Source organism: Cephus cinctus, unplaced genomic scaffold, assembly GCF_000341935.2.
Source record: "Cephus cinctus unplaced genomic scaffold, Ccin1 Ccin1_scaffold0709, whole genome shotgun sequence".
Lineage (NCBI taxonomy): Eukaryota > Metazoa > Arthropoda > Insecta > Hymenoptera > Cephidae > Cephus > Cephus cinctus.
This window is the reverse complement of record NW_014333329.1, coordinates 1,223,899-1,246,563: the sequence shown is the minus strand read 5'-3', so window position 1 is coordinate 1,246,563 and position 22,665 is coordinate 1,223,899. Positions and strand designations below refer to the sequence as shown.

General features: G+C 45.6%; 1 protein-coding gene across 12 annotated transcripts in view; it reads right to left on the bottom strand.

Moving 5' to 3' along the window:
- LOC107270218 (homeotic protein ultrabithorax) overlaps nucleotides 1-18,806 on the bottom strand; it is a 136,052-nt gene extending 117,246 nt beyond the window's left edge. For 5 of the 12 annotated variants that reach the window (XM_015745027.2, XM_015745028.2, XM_015745029.2 and 2 more), the window contains exons 1-2: nucleotides 16,694-18,797; nucleotides 5,381-5,431 (exon numbers count right to left, since the gene is read on the bottom strand). In XM_015745027.2, coding sequence (XP_015600513.1) covers nucleotides 5,381-5,431; nucleotides 16,694-17,369 — 727 coding nt within the window. In that variant the 5' untranslated portion in view covers nucleotides 17,370-18,797. Of the gene's footprint in view, nucleotides 1-5,380; nucleotides 5,432-16,693 lie in introns of all 12 variants that reach the window. The other 7 variants (XM_025087616.1, XM_025087617.1, XM_015745025.2 and 4 more) reach the window with 7 other exon arrangements.
- Between the last annotated feature and the right edge of the window lie 3,859 nt (nucleotides 18,807-22,665).

Sequence of the window (22,665 nt, the reverse complement as noted above, 5' to 3'; positions counted from 1 at the left end):
ATTGAAGTATACATATATATATATACATTATCCTGTGCGGTTATGGTTGCTCACCTATAGAGCGTAGCCTTTCAGGCTCTCAGGCTTTACAATGTATAGATATGAACGAGAAATTAAGGTTGTAGCCCTATACTATATATATATACATATATTGAAGTATACATATATATATATACATATATATATATATATATATATATACGTTCATTTTTTCTCTCTTTCTCAGCCTCCACCTCTCTCTCCCCCTTCGACCCCTCCGACCGGGATCGAAATGCCGTGGAACGGAGTAGCTCAGGCGCCATTTGCCGTACAAAGGCCAATTTAGGTAATCTCCAATATTCCGATATTATATATACATTACACCTGATATATTGTCGCGTCAATTATTAACGAGCACTCAGCACGGATGATATAACGAGAAAAATATAACCATACGTGAATTGATTAACTATAATGAGATACAAGTATCTCGATTAATAGTTACGGTTGTACATTTCATTTATTCTGATTGTATTATTCGAGTCTGGTAAAAAAAAAAATTGTACCGTCTAAGGTAAGACCAATGCGATTCATATGTAAAATGGTGAGTCGAAAAACTATCAATTTCATTGGTATGTGGTCCCACGAGTGAAATTAGCCGAGCGTCAATTTGAGGGAATTAAGCGAGTTAACGGAGCGCGAGTGGTTCGACGACTTAAATTGCTCCGATGAACCGGTCCCCTTTTCGCGAAGTAACCAGGACTTTAATGTTCGACAGTATAAATCGAGGAATGGGACAAGCCGATCGAGAGCAGGTAGGTATAGATGATGCTGCCCAAATGGCCGAACGATGTAGCCAGTGAATTTCCTCTGGACGACCGTGAAAGAGCAAGATCAGAGAGGACCAATGGGAACGGAAGAAAATTCAGTGAGTAGTTAATTAGAATTTTTACCTCTATCCTAGTAATTTTCACGTAGGAATATCGTGTTACGTAACCCCCTGTACGGCGTGTCGTTCACGCGTCTACCATTTTGGACGATACCTTCGCTTTTAGATACAGCTATACTGTGTAACGACTTGGTTGCTACTATGTATCGTGTTGACCGTGCGAAACTTATGCTTGAAATGGCGGCAGCGATTTTCCGAAAAAGGAAAAACATGCACGACGCTTCGGATAATTCGCAGGCCCAAGGGATCTCGCCACTATAATCATTAATGATGACTGACTGAATTAAATTATCTATAATCTACCGGACGATCACTCCGATAGGTGGCCAAGAATCGAAGAACGTGACCTCGTGTGTACGCTCATGGCTACCTACTTCAGTGGGTCTCATTCCGATACCGTTACCTTCTGATGATCAATGAAGATACAGTAGAAATTAATGAAGCACGAGAGTATGGATGATTATGAAAATTCTTTAAATCAAGCATTACGTGTCACGGTGCTAAAAGCCTGAAGATGTATTTGTATGGGCAAGTGTTGTATAATTGCAAAAAACAATATTACTCTGAACTCCTCAATTAATTAAGGAGAAATACGAATTAAAATCTTAGTCAAATTGAATGAGCGCGAGTGCCAATGGAAAAAATGTGAAAGCATGCAGCATCCGAGTTCAGGTAAAAACGTCCATTGGCTTTGGTACGTAAAAGCCGCAGGTCGTGTAGCAATTTAGTCGTTTAACCGCAAAAATTATTGTTATCGAAACTCCAGGCTCTTGTACGCTTGAGCGTAATGGCTGGCGGCCATTGTCCGACCGAGTGATTCTTAGCAACTTGCTTTTACAATTCAAGTGGTTAGTGTAATAGCGAGTTATCCCACGTTAAAACGAAAGATTCATGCGCTACGAGGCATTGGGTCATCGAAATATCGGTACTCGACATCACCATCAAAAAAGTTGTTCACACAAAAAAATATTAATCTTAACTTTTTTTCAAATTTTACAATTTTCAAATTTAAATTGCGATCATCGCAAAAATAAAATTTTTCGTACGTAAACAACAACATATTTTATTCCCGTGAATAGCATCGTCAGCATTAGCAGCAATAATTTCTCGTGCGAAAAAAAAAAAAAAAAAAAAAAAAAAAAAAAAACCCAAATCAAAGTTCGACATTGGAGGACGCACATCCGCAATACAAATCCAGCATCCAAGGAGAACGGAAAGCCATTCAAAATTTACGTCCCACGTATATGTATATGCATGCAGACAAAATGAGGACACACTGAGAAAGATCAGGAAGGCGTTCGGCAAACACCATTAAAATTTTCGCTTTCGAAATACACATACGAAGAGACGTAACGTAATATAGGCCGAGCTGAATCTACCTACCAGTGGGCTCCGCAGTTATTTCACAGATTTAGTAGGCACACAAAGGCGGCGCGTGCTGATAATGCTACTTTAACCACCCCTCGCAATTCCCTAACCATCCACCGCAGCACCCTCTCGCGCAATACAGAAAAAAAAAAAATACCTGTTTACATTTTTTTCTACCGTTCCTTATTATTCACACGATCGCCACAAGGTAAGTCGATACCAAAAAGAACGTCATACGCGCCACAGTAAAATCTACTGAATCCCTACCGAAGACCACCTGTATAATACGAGAACGGTAGGAGCATTCATATGTATCGCGATCGTTTAAATTATCAAGCGGCAAATGGCCGCGCTGCGGAGGACGCAGCTGTCGGCAGGTTCACCGTCTGGGAAAACAAGATAAACCTAATTGGGTATCGTTCAACATTTTTCACCGAGCAATGGAAAAGAATTAAATGAAGAACGAGGCATGGTCGGCGCCAGATGGATAACCTGCAGTTTATATACCGCGAGAAATAAAATCTCAAGGACGACGTTGATCGAAAAGTACGAGATACGCGGAGAGCCCTATACGTATGGCAGATCCGTGGTTATTGTGAGAGGAGAGAATTGAAGGAAAAAAAAAAAATAATAGAAAAAAATAAATTAATCAAGTATATCCACCTACTCCGATACACCTATTCCTTATTCGTTGTACGTCTACTTCATTCGACGTGCGAACCGACCTTCTGGACAACACGAATCGCGAGCAGTGGACGGATGCCCAGTTTGTTACATGTATCCGCCGTAGGGATAATTACGAAAGGAACGAGGCATTTTCTCAGATTGCGGGTTGGCCGAGTGCAGCTGCCCATTACGATTAGCGAAGATCCCTTGGCGAGATAATGAGATGCGTGTTTTACAAGGGCAGACTTCGATCCATGATACATACTGAACAATAAAATCCTCATAGGATCATCGAGGGTTCATACAAGAATGCCTTATTAATAAAGGTGGACATGAAGGGGGCCGAAAAAAAATTAACCATACAGAGACCTCAAAAAATATAGAAGTTAAAGGATACAGGGATAAAAATACATATATACCTACGGTTACTCGATTATACGATAAAAGATTTGAAAAAAATACGTAAAATCATCGATCAGAGGATACTCGGACTTAATAATGAGATGATTAGTTTGGGTACGGAGAGACAGTGAATTTTTTTCTCCTCGACGGGTGGTACTGCTTAATACAAGCTAATAGGTAGTGTATGGTGGTCCTGAAGGAGCGTAAGCATTTGTTATCGGTCCGAGTACGTAAATCGAGAGCCGCCACGGTGTACATAAATCAGAGAAGGGTTCTTTCGCGAAACTCGAGCGCTCGTAAATCGACGAACGCCGTTAGCCGTGCCGCTAATTCACCGGATCTAAAAACTGTTTAGATCCGGGGGACTTCACGAGCGGCGACAATTCATACCCGATTTATATACCGATACCTACCGCGTGTGAACGCAGCCATAATTTACGAGGTCGCGAATCCTGACAAACAAACCGTCCGGTACTCCTACACTTATTCAAAACGTGTTTGCACGCTTATTACTTTTGGCCAAGTAAAGGGTAATGGCACGAGTGATTGGTACACGTGTAATAATTCCAGCAGATTAGAAACGCTACGCCAGTCAGTCATGATACCGAAACGAATTGGCATCTCCGTGAAGATAGGTATTATTGTATATATACACGCAATATATTTTCTTGACCCATAAACCATAGAAACAAGTTCTCATGACAGCCCTCTCTCATATACGCCACATGGAAACGAGTCAGCAGGCTCGAGCGACCCTTGAACGTCCAAACTGTTCTTCACTATACACGACGTTGAGAGCCGCACGGCGAACCTGCGCCCATACACCAACCGTATACTTCTGCCCGTGCAATGCTCCTATAGGACCAATAGGGCTATACGGTAAGATCGAAAAGATCAATTGTGATACCAATTTGCTGGGTTGACGATGATCAAAGGAGGAACGCACGCGAGTCGAGCGTGCCTCGCTGAAAGGACTTCGATGATTTGTCTTACCGGAAGAGTCAAAAGCGGGGTTCGAATGGAGATCGTGACCCGACGTGAACGGATACTCGATGCGATGCCTACATTCAAGTATAACAAAGTTACTGGATGAGTTTCTCGAGTAAGGGTAATCCCCTCTCATATGCGGCTATATTCACTGTAACGCTAAGTCGTGCAGGTAAACGGTAAATTGACGAGTGCTTGAAATCTTCCTTAATTCACACCTTATATACAGGAATCGATACGCGAAACGATACCGACACGGATGATCCTCAACTTTTAACTAGCCTAATCTTGTATCAGACTGGAACCATCTAACGTGAACCCATGGAACAAGATTGTTGCTCTCTCTAGCTAACGGTAATATTGTTCAACATCCACGACCTGTACCCTTCGGCTGTACACTATCTATCCTGTGGTAATTCTTTTTTTGTTTTCATCCCGTTCCGTCCTTCTCGACTAACCTACTCGAAACTTCTCTACCGTTCTGTGCCCAGTCTCCTCTAGTCGAATATTTCGATCAGAGCCGTGGAGGCGCGCGACCAAACGTCCGCAGTTTACTTTCCTTCGACCAGCCGATAAAAGAGAAATAAAGCGGCTCTATTAGCATACGATTGGCACCGTCCATCTTAATGCCCTACCGGGTCCCGGGCTTTCTCTTGGTGTGCGTATCTTGCAACAATGTTTATGCCCGTGTTCCTGGTGTCTCGACTGTAAACCGCGCACGCGCCCCTGCCGCTGAGTTACTGAGCCCATACGGGCTCATGCGAACTCTCCTTGCCGAACGAGTCTGCTGTCGGTATCCCCTGCGTACACGTGGGGGACCATGCATTGTACGAATATGAATGCACTCGATACACCTTCAACAGGGCCAAATTATGCCAACGAATACACATACAAGAACACTCACGCTTGTCCATCGCGATGAGTCAAAATAATATAAAATAATAATAACAATAATGCAATGTCTCTCTGACGTTGCCTTTTGTAATACCTCACGTAAAACAAAAACTTTGTACTCTGAAGCGTAAATACCTTCTTCAATATTTCCCACCAATGGATAATACGTTCCGCGGACAGTCATATCTAAACAGGAAACAAAATTGGTTTTCTTACTAAAAAAACTTCCTGGGTCAGTTCATATACTTATTGAGGATGACGGTTAATGACGGTTATGATACGTGCGACGGACGATGAATTCTCCAGGCACTTGCACGACCGAGGTGAAACAAATTTTTGTCCAATTAAATTAATGATAATAAGAATTATTTTATTCTGGATATTCTGTGTGTCGATGGGCTCGTTATTTGACTTGATGCTTTGGCAGTCACAGATAATGGCGGATCCACGCAGAGGCTTCGCAGAGCAGACGTGGCCGTAGGCCGGCTCATCGTTATTCAATAACCTCGCAAGGGCGGTGCTTTTCATGGCTCGGCCACAGCCGCGAACTTCGCGCATTCCAATCTTGTAGCTTTCGTAAGGACAATGCGCGTGTAAGGGCTTTCGGCAACGTGCTAATGATAAACGTTGAACGATAGACGCGCGAGGACGAGGAGTAAACGAAAAACAAGAAAAAAGGAATAAGACGAAAAAATATTAAATCCAGCAATATTGCACTTTAGAAAATGCATATGGATCCTTGACAGTAGGCATTTTGCTGGACAGGTGATTTTTACCTGATTTATAAAAAAAAATCGAACGTGCATCGAACCCGAAAAAATCATGAGATATTTGGTATCCTGAAAAATCTCGTGGTTTACCAAAAATCCGGTTTGGCTAAAATGAATAGAAAGAAGCGCGAGGCGGGTAGTAAGGGAGTAAGCAAAAAGAAAGTAAAATGCACGTAACAGCACGTTGCGGATAATATACGGTAAAATTCACGACACTTTAAGCGGAGCGATGGCCCCGGGCCAGATAGATCCCTATCGTCGGGAAGTCTCCTGAAACGAAGGAAGAGACGATACAAGAACGTACCAAGGGTTTGTCCTCTCTTCCGGAGCATACTTTTTTATTTTATTTTATTACGAAGCTTTATAGTCGGGAACGAAGGGCCACGACGATCTGCAACCCAAACCCCATGCTGCCAAACACATTTAGGGCTTTATCGTGTTATGTCAAGTCACGAACTCGTTATAGCGCCGCGAGAGACGAATCGCCATTGCGGAACTACTCGGTTTTACTTTATCCCTTTAAGAGCCGTTCCCTTAACTGGTTTACCTACATTATATTTATAACTACAACGTTCGACTTATAATCTCTTTTTACGACACGTACGGCAATCGATTATACCTGCATCCTGACACTGACTCTAAATGCTGTGGTTACGCTGGGTTTTTATAACGAGTATGATAACGCAGGTAGGATCAGTAAAATCAAGTAGTAGTCAGTAGATACACGCATACAGTGCACCTGGCACTTTTGGATAATTGCTATACGCGGAACAATTTTTATTTCAAGAGAAATTATTACTGGCTATATGCTATCCGATATCCGAGAAATTAAGATTGATCATGAATTTTCAAGTGTAGTTTGACATCGGCTATTTTTGAAAGTTCAAAATTTTACTAAAATTCTTGGGTTCGTGTTCATTGAAAATTGTATATACGAATAAAATTTTTAACGCGATGTTAGGCTCATCAAGATTCTCGTTAGCTAATTGTAGAATGTTATACGGGAAGTAAAAGTTGGTCAGATCCAGGTTCGCACGGCTAAGTATAATGTATAAGCGTATTCCTTGACTCTGGAAATAATGACGGATGAGGTTTAGTGAAAAATAAAAAATTAATGTAAAGTTTCTGCTCGCGTACCGGTTTTGTAATAACTGTAATGATGATCCTTTGACCGCGTTCACAATGTTTCTCAGAGGGAAGCCGTAAAGCGGCATCGCAGAAATTATCGGGAATCCGACGAAAGGGGACGCGCGCCGTCGTGTTGGCGAGACTAGAAAACGTGAGAGATGCCAGTATGAGGAGGGCAATTCGAAGCAGTGAAAAATGGCCAATGAACGGCTCCGCCGCTGCCGTCGCCGTCGATATAGCTAGCGTCGATTTCTATGCACCGAAACGCCATAGGGCACTCGCTGCGGGACACCCATGCATCATTCGGAAGAAGCACATTTCGTATGCGCCTTTTCAAAGTACGCGTTCCAATAATTGCGTCAAGTCCGTCTAAAATTGCGTAAAACTTTATTGTCCTTGATGAACCTCCCGTATAATTGAATCGATCGGAATTTCATAAAAACATCGAAAACAACACAGTTCGCGCCGGCATCCACGTGAGAATCGATATATTTCGATATGAAAAAAAAAAACCCTATCACTCCTCAAATAACGCAAATTGCCTTAATTTTATCTCAATCTCAAACACGCGTGGAATTTTGTTTCTCAGACGTTACATTCGGCCGAATAAGAGTATCGTAAATATTGGACGAACGGCGAACTAGACGTGTTCCGTTAATGTTATTCGAGTATCGTATCTCATTTATTTTATACGACTGGTTTCCCACACGAGATACACGGATTCTGGTAAAGATTTGCAAAATCTGTTTTGATTCCGCAGCAATATCACAGTGATCTTCTCTCTCTCTCTGTCCCTCTCCTACTTCTCGCTAGAGAAAGTTTAAACTTTCTAAGACTAATTAAACTCTTCGATAAGGAATTTCTACGTTTTTAGACATTCCTTAATTCCACCATCCATAATCAGCACTGTTTTCATGCGTCCCACAGAACGAACCGAGTCTCGTACAGAAAAAAAGCGGAAGCCACGTGGACCCGTACGTTTCCTGATTACGGAAGAGACCGACTGACTGACTATCCTGCCCCGACGTCCCGAGCCAACTGAGCGCACCATCCCGCAGGACGTAACCCAATAAAAGTGAAGAAACAAACTGATCACAGGATAAGAGAAAATTTACGAGGTGATATTCCGTAAGCCGCGATCGAGTCAGTTCGACGGATTGGAGGGAACTGGTATGAGGTGGCTGGTCGGCATGCGGAAGAGGCCAAAAAGAAGGAAACGTCAAAGTAGGAAGAAAAGGAAAGAAGAGAGCTCGGGTATATAGGTATAGGAAAGAAAGGTAAGAGTAACAGTTAAGTCTATTGTAGGCTCTAAAGATTTTATGACTTTTTCGCTAAAAAAGGCCAAAAAAAATAAAGCTAACGGTCCCAGGGTAACTGCAAGTCATAAAGCGTTTTATAGGTTTAGGTGAGGCCCCAATCGTACCGGGGTCCCACTGGCTTGGCGCATCTCTTTTTTCTTTCTTTTTTTTTCTTCCTCTACCGGGTATATGAACAAGTGAACCTTCTCGCACGGCCACCTACACTGCGTCGGCATCAGGAACGTGCCTAGAAACTGTTCCTCAGTTTTATTACCGCTCGAGTCAAAGTGCCACACTATGGGTGTAATACACAGCTAGGTATAGATATATCTATATCTATGTACAGAAAGAAGGTTGCAGGTACTTGACGTTTTCGCAAAGTCAAATAGCCTTAGAATAACCATGTCGTGCGACACTCTCGTACGGGTTACGTGGATGTGTGTCTCTATATACTCGTCCCCGGGTACAAATTTGCATAATACCGCATAAGAGCGACATACAGGCCACGGTGTAATATACAACGTGCCGTTCGATGCGAGACTACTCTTAGCCCATAGTAAATCATAGAAATGGCTACTCGCATTCCTAGAGGAAACCTGTTCCGCGTGAAAAGATCGCGGCCGATCTCCGCTTCTTCGCTGTGAACCTAATGAACGTTACTGCTTCGTGGCCATTTTTAACGTTATCGTCATCATCGACGATTACGTTTCGTACCGTACCGCCTTCTGGTTCCTTATCGGACGCCATTATTTTTACATTATCGTCTTTCATCGAACTCACCACCTTTCCCTCGTGCGTGCTTTTTTCAAGCACGTTTTATCCATTTGCTTTGATCTTCGCACACGACACGTAATTAATACGCCTTCAGTGTATGTATAGCATATATCAACATAGTCAACATAGTCAAATCCTTACTCAATATATACATATATGTTTAAGGGCGCATCCACAATAGGTAAATTTTGTACGGTGGATCGTTATCCAGATAACGAGATAATTTTAATAAATTGAAAAATTCCTGGGAATATTTCGATGACGCAGGATGTAGGTACACGACATACTGGATACCCTAACGCTGGAGTATAGGTAAGCGAGGGTAATGGCGCGAAACAAACTGCTGTCCGCGGTTAAGCTCGTAACGTTCGTTCTCGGTGGCCTAATAGCATTCGCCGCGTTAATAAATACGTCGGCAGAGCGATCCGTCATAAGTTCTGTGCGCGCGCCACAATCGGCACGGACATTTCAGTTGACTTCGCAAACGTTAACTGCCGCTGAGTTACGTGGCGCTTAAAGCCAAACGCTTAATCGCGCAACAATCCTGCCGTTGACTCCCGCCGCGTGCATATTGATAAAACGGCCGCTGTAACACGTGGTGAATGTATAATTTTGTAAACAAAACGAATATATACATTTATTCGCGAGAAAGACCGAGACGCGTGAGTTATTCGTGAACTGTCATTGCGTAACACGTGTATACGCGTAAACAGGAGCACGTGAAAATATAAAGATCGAAATATAAATAGGATCACCTCGACTTAAGACCAGCCACAATACATCTGCGCGCATCCATTCGCACACCTAATTCCGTTCTGTGTCATAAATTTTATTACGTAACGTTATCGCATACCACTCTTTTTTTCAGCACGATGAAACCAGAACGCCGTAGTGGCTAAGGTCACAGGGTAAAAGGGAGCTTTCGAGAGGGGATAAAATTAGAATGCCCGTGCACGTAGAGGCATGAAAATTTACCTGAGTACTTGGAGCCACGTTAAAATTTCGTGACTGCCCGTAGATGGGGCGAGTCGTTGTAAAGTCTCTTCAAGGGCGGCCATTTTTATTGCACCAAAAGAAAAAAAAGAAAAAGACAATATAGGTATCCCAGAACAAGTTGGCATTTTTCGTCACAGTTATCAGTGACTCGGTTCTCCCGTGCTCCAATATGTCTATATCAGCTGTTTTGGTCCGCTTTACAAGCGACGAGTTCACTGGACGGTGAGATCACTCGAGTAACCCACCATTCGATTTCACTCGTGTCCCCGGACCTTCGGACGGATACAGATCTAAGAGTCAGGGTTACGTGATCTCGATAGCGAAGCGTGTATTAGAAAATATTAAAAGAACGAAAATGGTCGCAATAACGGTTTAGGACCCAGTGAACGTATTGTGGTGAGGTCGTATAGCAAGGGTGGCAGGTGCTGCTCGTAATGGCCGCCCATTGGTGCGGACAGAGCCGATGCAGGTTCCATAGGGAGAGGAAGGGGGAGAGGCAGAAATAAAAAAAAAAGCTGAGTTATGAACATTGAAATCTACTTGCAATATCTGCTTTCTGATTATATTGAGGGGAGTGTTAATTGAATGCTATATCCATGCTCGAATGCATGGTGCGAGAGTCAATACTGGGAAAGAGCCAACGGAACACCTACGTCCGAATGTCAGTTTGCTTGTGTCTTTACATTTTTTTTTTTTCCATTTTTCATGAGGGTCCAAGTATGAGGTCATCGATACTGTGTCAGGAGGTCCGACCTCGAGACGATCCACGTGATTTCTTTGATGATCCAAAACTCCATGCAGATACCAAGGATCGTCCTATAGGAAAGTTTCGGTAGTATTTTCATCTAGCCGACGGCAGCCGTCGGACCAGCAGATACAGCCGGCAGAGAATCCATTAATTCTTCCGGTGACTGTTAACGATGTGAAAATTGGAGCACAGTACGACTTATTGAGCATCGAGTGACCTTTCACATTTTTTTATGTCCGCGAAAGTACACATGGACATCTGCAGTGTTTAAGGATCGTATTTTGTCATAGAAGCCAACTGACCCGGAACACAACAGGAAACGAGACGGTACCCTCTTCCTTGGACGATAACCAAACCTCGGTTTAATTGATAGGGGTCCGAGGACAACGCCTAGAAAACGAATCGCCGTCCACCAGGAGCGATAATTTTCAACGGCAAGAAACATTTACGAAGCACCAGAAGATAACGAGTAAATATCTACAATGAATGCTCAAGTCGCTTTACAAAGGTACAATGGACACCCGGTAAGTTAGCCGTAACGATAAGCCATGGAATCTCATAAATGTTTAACCAGTAGGTTTGAAAAAATTTTACTGCAATCATTGCCGTGGAGATATGATTTTTTGGCCTGGTTCAAAGGACCGATGTCTTTCGGATGGTCAGTAGGCTGAGGCGGCGGGCGTGGAGAAGGGAAAAGGGCGTAGTAAGTCATACGGAGCCGCTCGTACGTCATCCTCCATCCGGGCCATGGAGCAACACATGGAGGGACCTATGAGCACACGCACAAGATCACACCCACCCAGGGATGCCTCTTTAGGTCGGACTATTGGTGTGCATCAGGTCGTGTGTGTCTTCGCCTGCTTCTCTTACCTATAGAGGAGAGTGGAGAGGCAGCCACTCGATCACGAGCATTCAGCACGCACGCCTATATCTACCTTCTCGATGGGCTTCGCTAGGAGGTATATATACCTACATATGTGCTATGATATAGTAGGGAAGAAGACCGCTCCTCTATGCGGGCTGAGCTAGTTTTCTTTAGTCTATGGCCAATTTCAAGGGATAACTCAGAGATACGTTTTGGCAATGGCCACGTGGATCACTTAGTCCCCGCGCGAATATACGGGACACCTTGCTCCGTATATGGGTTAAATGGGCTCGGAAACGTTTTGGTAGTAACAGGTGATACTTTAAGGTGGGACTATATCTCCTTAATGTTTTTCTAGAATATACGTGGTTGCTTGCTCTATATGTGGATATCAATTTGACTTGTATTACGACAATGGGTTTGCTTTTTAATGATTTTCAACACTCAAAGGGTTACTAGCTCTGTAGTTGGGGTCATTTAGATTAGGAAGGGATGTATAGGGTGTTTGAATAATTTGCATGGAGGAAGGGTTATATGATCAATGAGAATGGTGTTTATAGCCGTTCTGGATTTTGTTCTTTCGTGTACACTGTTTAGTGTGAATATATACGGTGGTCACTTATGTGCAGGGGCGGGGGGGGGAGTTAAATTTCAAGAATATAGGTCACAGCAGTTGATGATTCAGAGCAGTCACTATCGAGGGTAGTACAGAAGGATCGAACACTGCTGAATTCGAAAGAGCGTGGTGGCTGCACCGTGACCGTGAAGCTAAAGTAGCGAATTTTAAAAATTCAATTTTTTTTTTCCGCTAGCGTAGCCAACGCCGAGGCGTCGCTAAATAGGCTCGTAAAGTTAGCAGAATTTAAAACCGGAAGCGGTACGGTTTACGGCGCGGTAAATAATTTCCATTCCGACAGCTCCTCGGCGATCTCGCTAATTATACATTATAATCGGGTTAAATTCGAGTTGATTTTACGCAACGCTAACGCACAGTTCGAAATCGCCGTCGTTTAATTAAGTATCGCACGCGGAGGCGATGTACATTTCATTACGAAGCCCGCATCACAATTCAATGAGTGTCAGATTAGCAATAATTACGTGAATTAATTAACGACGACCGATCTTGTTGCGAATGAGTAAGTAATTAAAAATTAAAAATCGCTCAACTTTACAAACAGCGCAAATTTCACTCCTACCACGCACGATGTCAACCTTGCGCATGCCGTTGCGTTAAAAAAAAAAAACTAATTCCAAAAAATGCATCGATATTCAATTACAACAGTAAGTCTAAAAATTTTTCAAAAAACAATTAAGAAACAGGCAGCTAAATTCGTTAGTTTCTCACATAGCGATCTGACAATCCCAGGTCCCAGTCCTGTTCAGGATCCTTGCTGGTAAATTCTCAAACGGCAGATCCCTGCCTTACCGACCATCCACAGTACCGGCACAACCATCAAGCCGCAAGGCGCACCAAGTGGGAAGGGAAAACGAGCGAAGCCGCGATTTCGACGTCGTAAACGTCAACTTTACGGTTACAGTGCTGCTCGTAGTCGGTCTATATTGAACGAGGTTACTCCCTGAGGTACGTAACACCTACTACAGCGTCGCGTGGAGCCACTTCGTACATGCTCACTCCCCGTGGGAGGGATAGAAGCACGTGGCTTTTACGCGGCAAACCATACTCGCCTCTACAGTTCAAGGTTCGTTGGCTCCTTTCCCGGCGAAGTTCGTGTCTAGATTTTAACTAGCCCGAAGACAAATGGCCGCCAGATTCTCTGTCGGACTTCGAGACTTTTTCCCGCGGTTATACAATACTCGGACGGTATATATAAATTTTTCTCCAAAAAAGAAAAAAAAAAAAAAAAAAAAAAATTGCACAACCTGCAGCACACAGCCTGAGGGACTGCAGGAGCCGAGAGAAAACGAAGCGTCAGGTTACTCGCTAAATTTTTCTCCAAAAAAAAAAAAAAAAAAAAAAAAAAACATTGCCGATACGAGCGCGTTCAAAGAGCGAGTACCGCGTTACGGCTGCGTGGACAGGTATTCTTCCCGTGGGGAATGTACGCCTGCATAGGTACACCTCGAGCACGATAAACAGTAATTTTCTGATTAAGATTCAATTAACAAGCTCGAGATAACACGGCTTGCCCACACTACCGTATCGTGACCGGACATGGCTGACTAATAATAACAATATGAATTTTCCAAATTTTCATCAAGCCATACACCGTGCATGCTCTGGTTGCTCCAGGTAAATATATAAGAAATGTAATTTTTGTCAGTAACGACTCTACAGGCCTTTGATTTCATCACAATACACCCAGAGTCCATATACAACACAGGGGAGAACCGTTCCGTTGAGAGGATTACGTCTGTAGTCGCTTTACTGGGATCGGATGAAGGAGAAGCATTAGAGACCTGAGGCGGCTAAGGTTGCTTACGGGTACCGTGGAGCAGATAGGTACCTATACCTACCTCGAGTAACACTTTATGTCGGTTTATCGCCGTGTTCTTAATGTCCTTTTAAAAAGGTAAACTCTTCTCTCGAAACGCATAACGAGGCACTTTCACGAGGGTGAATCGAGACCCCGCTAGATAGCATCCTCAACCCCCATATACTCTCGCGCCCTCTAATTACCCTATAGACGTAGCTCTACCCCTGAATGAAACCCCGTAAATATTCGGCGCATCTGGGCGCCCGCGGAAGAAAACGATTGAAACGTTCGAAGCGAAAGCACTTCCTTACTCGACTCTGCCTAGGAACTGTTCTCGCTATTATACCAGAGTCGAAATTTCCGAACGATGAATAACGGAGTTTGCAATTGCTGAATTAACATTTAATAACACGTGCTCGCGCTTGAATATAATATCTCACGGTTTACCAATGCCACATTGTTGCAAGGTCAAGATAATTATACACGCAAGTGTCTCTACTTGCATTAGCCTATTAAGTGCCGTTCGTTTAATGGTTCGCTTATCTACAGCCAGGATCGTATAGTAACCGTGTATTACGAGACAGTGCCAGGGACGGCGTTTCGCCGAAGAAAATGACGGCAAGAGAGTTATGCGCGTATAACAAATTAATAGTAAGATCGATGAGAGGCGCTCGATAAGATCAAGAGTAACCAGAAGAATTTACAGTGGCTACAGGAGGGATCAGCAAAATGAGTCAATGACTTTCGATCGGCGTGACTGCGCCTAGAGAAAACCTGTTCCAGAAGAGGAAGAGGCCGTGCAGCCTTTTCCCATAAGACTCGCGCGGTCTTTCTACGATTACGTGGCCGGTCGTTAATTCGCCGAGTAATTTCCAAAGGCTCGAGGGTGGCCGAACCGCTTGATTTTCTCAAGCGAGGTGTGAAATATGGTGGCAGGAGTAAGAGGGATTTTCACGTGAACGGTCCAACGAGGATTCGGCGTGCACGGCCATTCTCACCGGCCTTGTGCAGTCGCTCTGTGTGTGTCCCTGGATAATTTTAATATCGCGGATGAGAAGAACGTAGCAGGTAGGTAGTACCGGCGAGTTCCTTCGGCGCGTGAAGAGCGCGAAAGATCTTTTCAGCGGGATCGTGTTCTGCCAAATGAATAAGCGTCGCCGTGCTGACCTACGTGGCACTACCTAATAAAATAACTCTTGCTCGGTTCAGTATGCAAGCAATGGAGTATAGGTACGTGGGCGAAAATAAGATGAAAATAAAATTGAAGAGAGAGAGAGAGAGAGAGAGAGAGAGAGAGAGAGAAAAACAACATATATCTACTCCCACTGTCGGGACCCGAGTGCCAAGTGTGAGAAAGAGGAGACGTGGATGAGGCAAGGAGAAGGCAGAGAGCTGGTGCGCCGTGTTGGTATAGCCGCGAAGCTACGAAGACCGAGTGGGCATGGGGGCAGGAGAAGAGCCAAGAGCAGAGTGGCTCGGCCGTAGCCCCGATGTTGAAACTGAAACTGAAGAGCAACGTAAAGGGGAGTCTGGGTCCCGGAGGCCCCGGCCGATTATATCTGTAGGCTAGCCAGTCGGCCCGTTCGCAAAGTGTGCTGCTACGGTGCTTTCGGCGAGAGAGGCTGGAGAGAGCAGGCACCAGAGGCGAGCAGGCAGACACGGAGGAACGATGAAAACAGCTGACTGCCGGAATTCAGGTTCCGGAGGGTTGGAGTCTAACGGGGAAGGCACTTGAACCCCAATTGGACGGCTTCCCATTATACCCGTGTACCCAACGATTTTACACGCACTTGACTCCGTTCTGTCTCCCATCCACAAAGCGCACCGAGCGCGCCAGACTCCCCTTGCTACCGATGCTCCTTATGGTCCGGACTGGTGTACGGATACGCAATACGCTTGCAGATTGAACAGCACGCAACCAGGTAACCGAGGTACGCAGGAGGGCGTGACCGGATGAAAATTTATCGCTTCACTTTACCGACCACCTTCACCCTTCGCTCCTTGTCTTATTTACTTCCTCAACGATATCATGTATAAAATGATCCGATTGATAAGAACGTCACAGGACGTTCATTGATACGAGTGAGAAATATGGAGGCAGTATTTCATATCCCTCACAGTCCTCCTTTACGGTATCTCCTTGACGCCATCTACCTTGGCTACCTCGAAGCTATCGAATTAACAGCGGTATAATTATATTGGGTAGGAGGGTTGGGCAATAAAGTAAGGGTGAATGATTGTAGGTATATATATATATATCTACACATCTATATACGCATATAACCCTCCACTAGAAGAGCACGTGCCGTCCCCTAAGCTACTTACGATGGGCAAGTGGTCGTTTTAGTAGGTAAGTCGCCGGGTTGGTATGTCGGTAGGTATGACGTTAGGTACTAATATGATAATTGAAGTGAGTTTAAGGACGAGGACTCACCTGCTATGGCCATCCAGGGGTAGAATGTATGGTTGGCGGTAGGTTGCTGATGGAGTTGCGTGGCGACCGGTTGGCTCGCGGTCGAGTTGAGGCTGCAGGTGTTCCAGGAGGACGTGAGGGACCTGGAGGAGCCGTTGTTACCAGGACTGGAGGCGGGATCGCCGCCCACGAGGCCGCCGTAGCTGCCGACCCTCGTGCCCTCAGGGGTGCACGCGGAAGGACGTACCACCGAGTTGCTCTGGCTGTTCGCCCCTGAGGTCGCCGACTGCCAAACGTCCTTGACGGCAGCCGCTGCCATCACGGCGGCGTATCCGTTCTGATGTGCGGCCTGATCTTGCTGCTTGCACTCCTTCCCGGCGGAAGAGGAATACGAGGAGGTCGTGTGACCGCTGGCTTCCGGTGTCGAGGAGTAGAGCTTGCAGGCGGTAGCGACGCTGGCGTCGTAGGGTGAGTCCTGGGGTGGCCTCGTGTTGGTACCACTTCCAGGATGGATCCCGAGGGTCGAGGAGGTGTGATGATGATGCTGGGTGGATGCGTAAGGTGACATGCCAAGGCCAAGCGGGAAGCTCCGATAGGCCGCGGCTGTCGCGGGATCATGGTGCTGACCCGCAGCCCCCGTCTGATGATGGTGGCTCCCGTAGAAGCCACCCGCGCTCTGCTCAAAGTACGAGTTCATTATTCCTGGTATTTTGGATCACTTGCACTGTAACACCGACACTCGGAAAAATCTTGTATATTAGCGTCAGGAGGAAGGAGGCGGGCTTTCGGCCTGCCTGCCTGCCTGCCTGTTCGTTCGTTTGCCTTCTGGCCTCTCTGAGCTACTCGTCCGCCCAACTTTACTGGCTTTGCCCGTCCCGGTGTCTTTGCCGTCTAGGCGGGTCGAGAGTGCCCTCGGCTGGCCGGGCCCTCCTGGCTGGTCCTGTGCCCGGAAGCCTGTCACCACCGTTCGGACGTTCGGACGGATGGCTACCTTGGCGAGTCTCGCGACACCTCGTCGCAAGTTGCGTGACGTGGACCGTGGACGTGGATGGCGGGTAGGGCGACAGGTCCGTATGGGTATGAATGTCGAGCAAACATTAAACCGTTTAAGAGGCCGTAAAAGTCATCGAGCTGTGGGTGGGACCAATGTCAATGTCAATAGGCCGTAGAAGCGTAACGGAGAATGGGACTCATGGCTTTATGGGCTCGTTACGGTCTCCGCTACCAGGGACCGTCGCTCGACTGGAGCGATGATCGTTAAATCGTTACGACGCAATAAACCGGGTAATAAGACGAGCTATAAAACTGCTTCGGCTTCTCTCCTCTTTCTCCCTCGCGCTCCTTCTGTCTCTCCCTAAACCGCGCGCGCGACGTGGCGGTGGTCGAGTGGCACGCGACCTGCACCTCGGACCACCTATTAAAGCGCGCTGACGAATCCTCGGGATCTTTAACGAGGTGTCTTTAATGCGTATATCTTCGATCGATAAGTCAACGACGACAACGTCGACGTTGACGCTGACGCCGAGAAGGATGAAGAACAACGACGACGAGAGTGACGAGGATGACAACGGCGACGGTTCGCCTTGACTCTCAGGTTGTCGGCACTGCACACTAGCACTCGTGGAAAATGCGAATCGTTGATACTGTGCTGTCTCTACGAAGCGTACGCAGGGGATCGTAACGAACCACGGTATGCCAGTGCGGTGGTCCACGGCACACTACTGCTTTTCTCGCGCCCCGTGTACCGCCACTCCGCCACTCCGTGTACCGTCGACGGGCGCACTCGCTTTCTCTCGCTCGCTCGCTCTCACTCGCCGTCTCGCTCTACCACCGATTCTCTCGCTCCTCGACGTTCTTTCTCCGTCGCACGAACCCACCACGATACTCCCGTCTCTCTCCGTGACTCTCGCGCCTCTCTCCACCCCTCTATGGCTCTCCTTTGGTGAGCCCCTGTGCCCAGAAGAAGGACAGCGATACTATCACCCTCCCTGTCTCTCACGTGGCGTCATTCCCCTCTTCGAACGATAACCAAACTCCCTCTCTCGCACACTGTTCGCCTCTCTCTCCATCGTACGGTTCGCCAGTCACATTCTTGCTCCGTTCCTCCCGTGGGACCTCGTGGCCTCTCAGTCGCACATGCGCGAAGCTCCTATTCTTTTCTCGCTCGTCCACAACAGTGCCCCCTGTCGAGCGTTCTAGTAACTCAACGACGTGCCGCCGGATTAAATTCGTAGCCGCACGCCGTGGCCAAGGCGGCCGAGCAGATAAGACGGTAGGAGAGAGAGCGCACGAGAAACAATGCACGAGTGCGATAGAAAGGGCGACTGTATTCTTGGAGTGGGGAGACGAGAATAGAAGGGGAAGAAACGGCGCTGGTAGGGACAGGAGGGGCGACGGGGGATATGCTTAAGGACCAATCAGAATTGAATTCGTCACGAGTGCCGCGCCGCCACGCTCGAAAGTTCCTCCGCGCTGGTAAAGTAGTTCCTCGGTCAAACGACGCCCATGGTATCGTCGGCCCCGCCCCCCCGTACCCCCACTCCATCCCGAGAGAACACGCGGAGTGGCATGCCACGCGTGGCACCGCGGGTCGTATACGTGCAGCGCCACCTCTGAGCGCAAGAGGGAACTAAGCGCGCAGACCCATTCAGACGTTCATACGACGAACATCGGCATCTCGCAAATTATAAGGACTCGCGAGATCGTCTTGTTACTTCGATACGTAGCCGGTATATGAACTTGCACGGAATTGACGGACCCGTCGAAAGAATTTCCCGAAAGCTGTCTCACTGGTCCGAGAACGAGCGAATAAAAGTAATCGCGTAGATAACTGGTCGGCGTCCGGCAGACGTGTACACCAGTAACGTTATCGTAAATGCCTTTACGAGCCCTTTATGCTTTACGGGCCAATTAGACGGTCATACAATTAAAACGTCGTAAAAGTGAGCCTCGCACTCGTGGCGTGCGCGCTGCGGTATCGGAGTGTTTATTGGGATGTAAATGTCGTTGGATTATCGCCCCCGCGGTTCGCACCTCGTAAATTATTCCATAACGAGCCGAGTAATGCCTATCATAAGCTGCTCCCGGCCGGCTGGCCATTTGCTAGCTCGCCATTATGAATGTTTAGCAAGTATTATCCAGCTGCTTCGGAGGCTCTAGGCCAAAGGAACCTTACGGAGCACCCGTCCTCGTTTTCTCTCTGATCTATCCAGACCTGTCTCCATCATCGACCAGTACAACCCAATTTTCATTGCCCATTCGTACATCCCTGACGTCATCCGTAGCCTTCTTAGATCGTAAGATATCGACGTATTACATTGAAACAAAAAAAAAAAAAACTAAATCATTTCTACCTCCGACAGTCACATTGTTTACATATTGTATCAATTATTCAATTACTCGTTCAGCCTGATATTAGATGCCATATAGATATACAGTATCTCATTGCACACGTACGAGTACACGAAGAATTTCGCCGTGATCGCTCTAGATGGAAGTAACATAAAGAGTGCAGGATCTGTAAGATTTAAACGCCGTTCAAGCTCTCGTACGAGATTCGAAATGGGGTGAAGTATTAAAAAAAAAAAAAAAAAAGAAAAAAAAAAAAAAAAAAAAAAAAAAAGAGGTATCGTCAATAAAGACAAGGGTTCTCACAGGACACCGAAGAGGAGCGTGTTAATGAAGAGTCTCCAGTCAGTCTTCGCCTTTGCGGGCTCCGACAGGTGGCAGGCAGTTTGCTTCGAAATCATGACGGTAGTAAACTCCGGTTTTATGACCACTTGAACAGAATCGTAAAAGTCAGGACCTTTAAGCTTATAGTGCGGTAGGGCGCGTGTCGGTCATGGTGGGGGCGTGAGGAGAGACCCCGTGGTGGGGGTTAGGTGGGTAGCCAAAATGGGCCTAATGCCCCTTTTAAAGCCCCATCAAAGATAACCCGCCAGCGACTAAGGGGTTTATTTAATGCTCGGCGCCCGTTCTCATAAAACCGGCCTCTAACGAGCTGCTGACGAGAGACACTTGCTCGGCTGACGGCTCCATGATTTCTTGCAATTCCATAACAAAAGCCTCGTGTACCGAAACACGAGTGACGGCCCTCTTTCATGGAGATTATCGTATAATAGGCAAAGCAGCCCATTCCTACTGTAACGGGCTTATGGTTTCTCGACTCGAGTCACAGTGGGAAAGTCCTGTGGTACCGTTTACGTAGGTACCTGAAATCGTTTCTATCGTTCGCGGCCAGTGCGTTAAAGTGTCAAGACGTTCGAGTGTTACGGGCTCAAGATAAGTTTGGGGTATATGACGAACCTTCGGTAATACCAAACTGCATCTGTTGCATCGAATAATGTAACGATGCCCAATTCCGTCGCGATGAGTCTTATCGAGGATCTTACGGCAAATCGTCATGGCGTGAGAAACAGGCATTCGTTAAATTGACATGAAGAGCCTCTCCACGTTTTACGTATCGGCACTTAAAAGAGTCGAGGCATAATAGCATCGAGACGATCACGAGAAGCGTTCACAGGTGCACGGCTAATAAACGCGGCCGTGGGAAAAATTTGACATGATGAAAGAAGAAAAAAAAAAAAAAAAACAGGTGATATTGGTATTTTCGATTTTTGGGTATACGACCTCAATTTATGGTACGATGGGTAGAAGAAGAAATTTTCTTTAAAATAATAAATTGTTTGGTCGAAAAGTTTCTTTAAAAAAAATTCCATACTTTTTTTAAAGATTTTCAAAATTTCATGGTTACCAAAGAACAAACGAATATCTTTGGAATCCATCGAAGATTCGTCGTCTATCCTTGCAATAAATTTGTCAAATTCTAAAATGTCTATAATTGCGATGGATCAGGTTTTTTTTTCTTATAATTTATAAAAAATAATATTCTTTATCAAATTATCACCGTTCGCGTATATTCGTTGTTTTATCTGTAACAGTCAAATCTTTCCACGCGAACATTTCAATTTTTTCGTACAATCAGGACGCAAGTATCTATAGACAACTGTAATGCATATATTATGTATCGAGGTACCGATAGTTGAAAAATCCCAAAGCGACGCAAGAGTTTCCAAAATATTGTTAAATATAGCGATTTCCGAAATGGTCGTACGTACCGTGAAACAGTCAAAGTTTGTTACTTCTCTAATCTCGAGCGTTACCGCAAGTACGACGTCGTAGCGTCACGACGCTAGAGCGTCGCGATTTCTCCGATACCTCTCCTCGTAAAAGTTAATGTCCTGTGTATGAAACAATCGAACGACTCTATCTTCCGAACCGCCAGTATGTACCTTTCCAAAGTCGGAAATCTCAATAGAGAAGCGCGGCCACCGAGAACCCGGCTTACCGAAACCTCCCTTAAGAAATTTTTGGCAGATACCATAGAAAACCCCCGTTATACGAATGCCCACGTATTTATAAGACATTGAATTCGTTATTGCGTCGAATTTTACGAAGTCTCCTGAATGAAATCCAAAAATAATATCGGATTAACGCAGACACGGTACCACCCCGATCAACCACCTATAAATAACGGACGTAAATTTTAAAGCTAAAAAAAGAAATTTTTTATCTGCATCTCTCTCCCACAAGCACAGACTACGTTTATCTATCCACTCGAATACATTAATTTCGTGTGTTACATTAATTCCGCACTCACACAAGTGGCTGTTTCGTTTCACTTAAGCTTTTCTCGATAAGAGACCAAGAATCCTTTAATGCACCAGTAAGAAGCGGGCCCCTCGGCCGAGCCCCGAGACATTCTACGGAATCCAAATAAAGTCATCCAACACTTCCACGCGTTGACGCGGTTACCAGAATTCAAAAGCGTATATCCCTCGTCGCCGATAAACCCCAAAGAAATGACACGTTAATATTTTTAGACACAAATACAACCAGCACCGGTGACTAACATTAGACAAAACAGATGACGCAAGGGTGCTTCGACAATATTTAGAATATCAATACCAAAAAAAAAAAAAAAAAAAAAATTT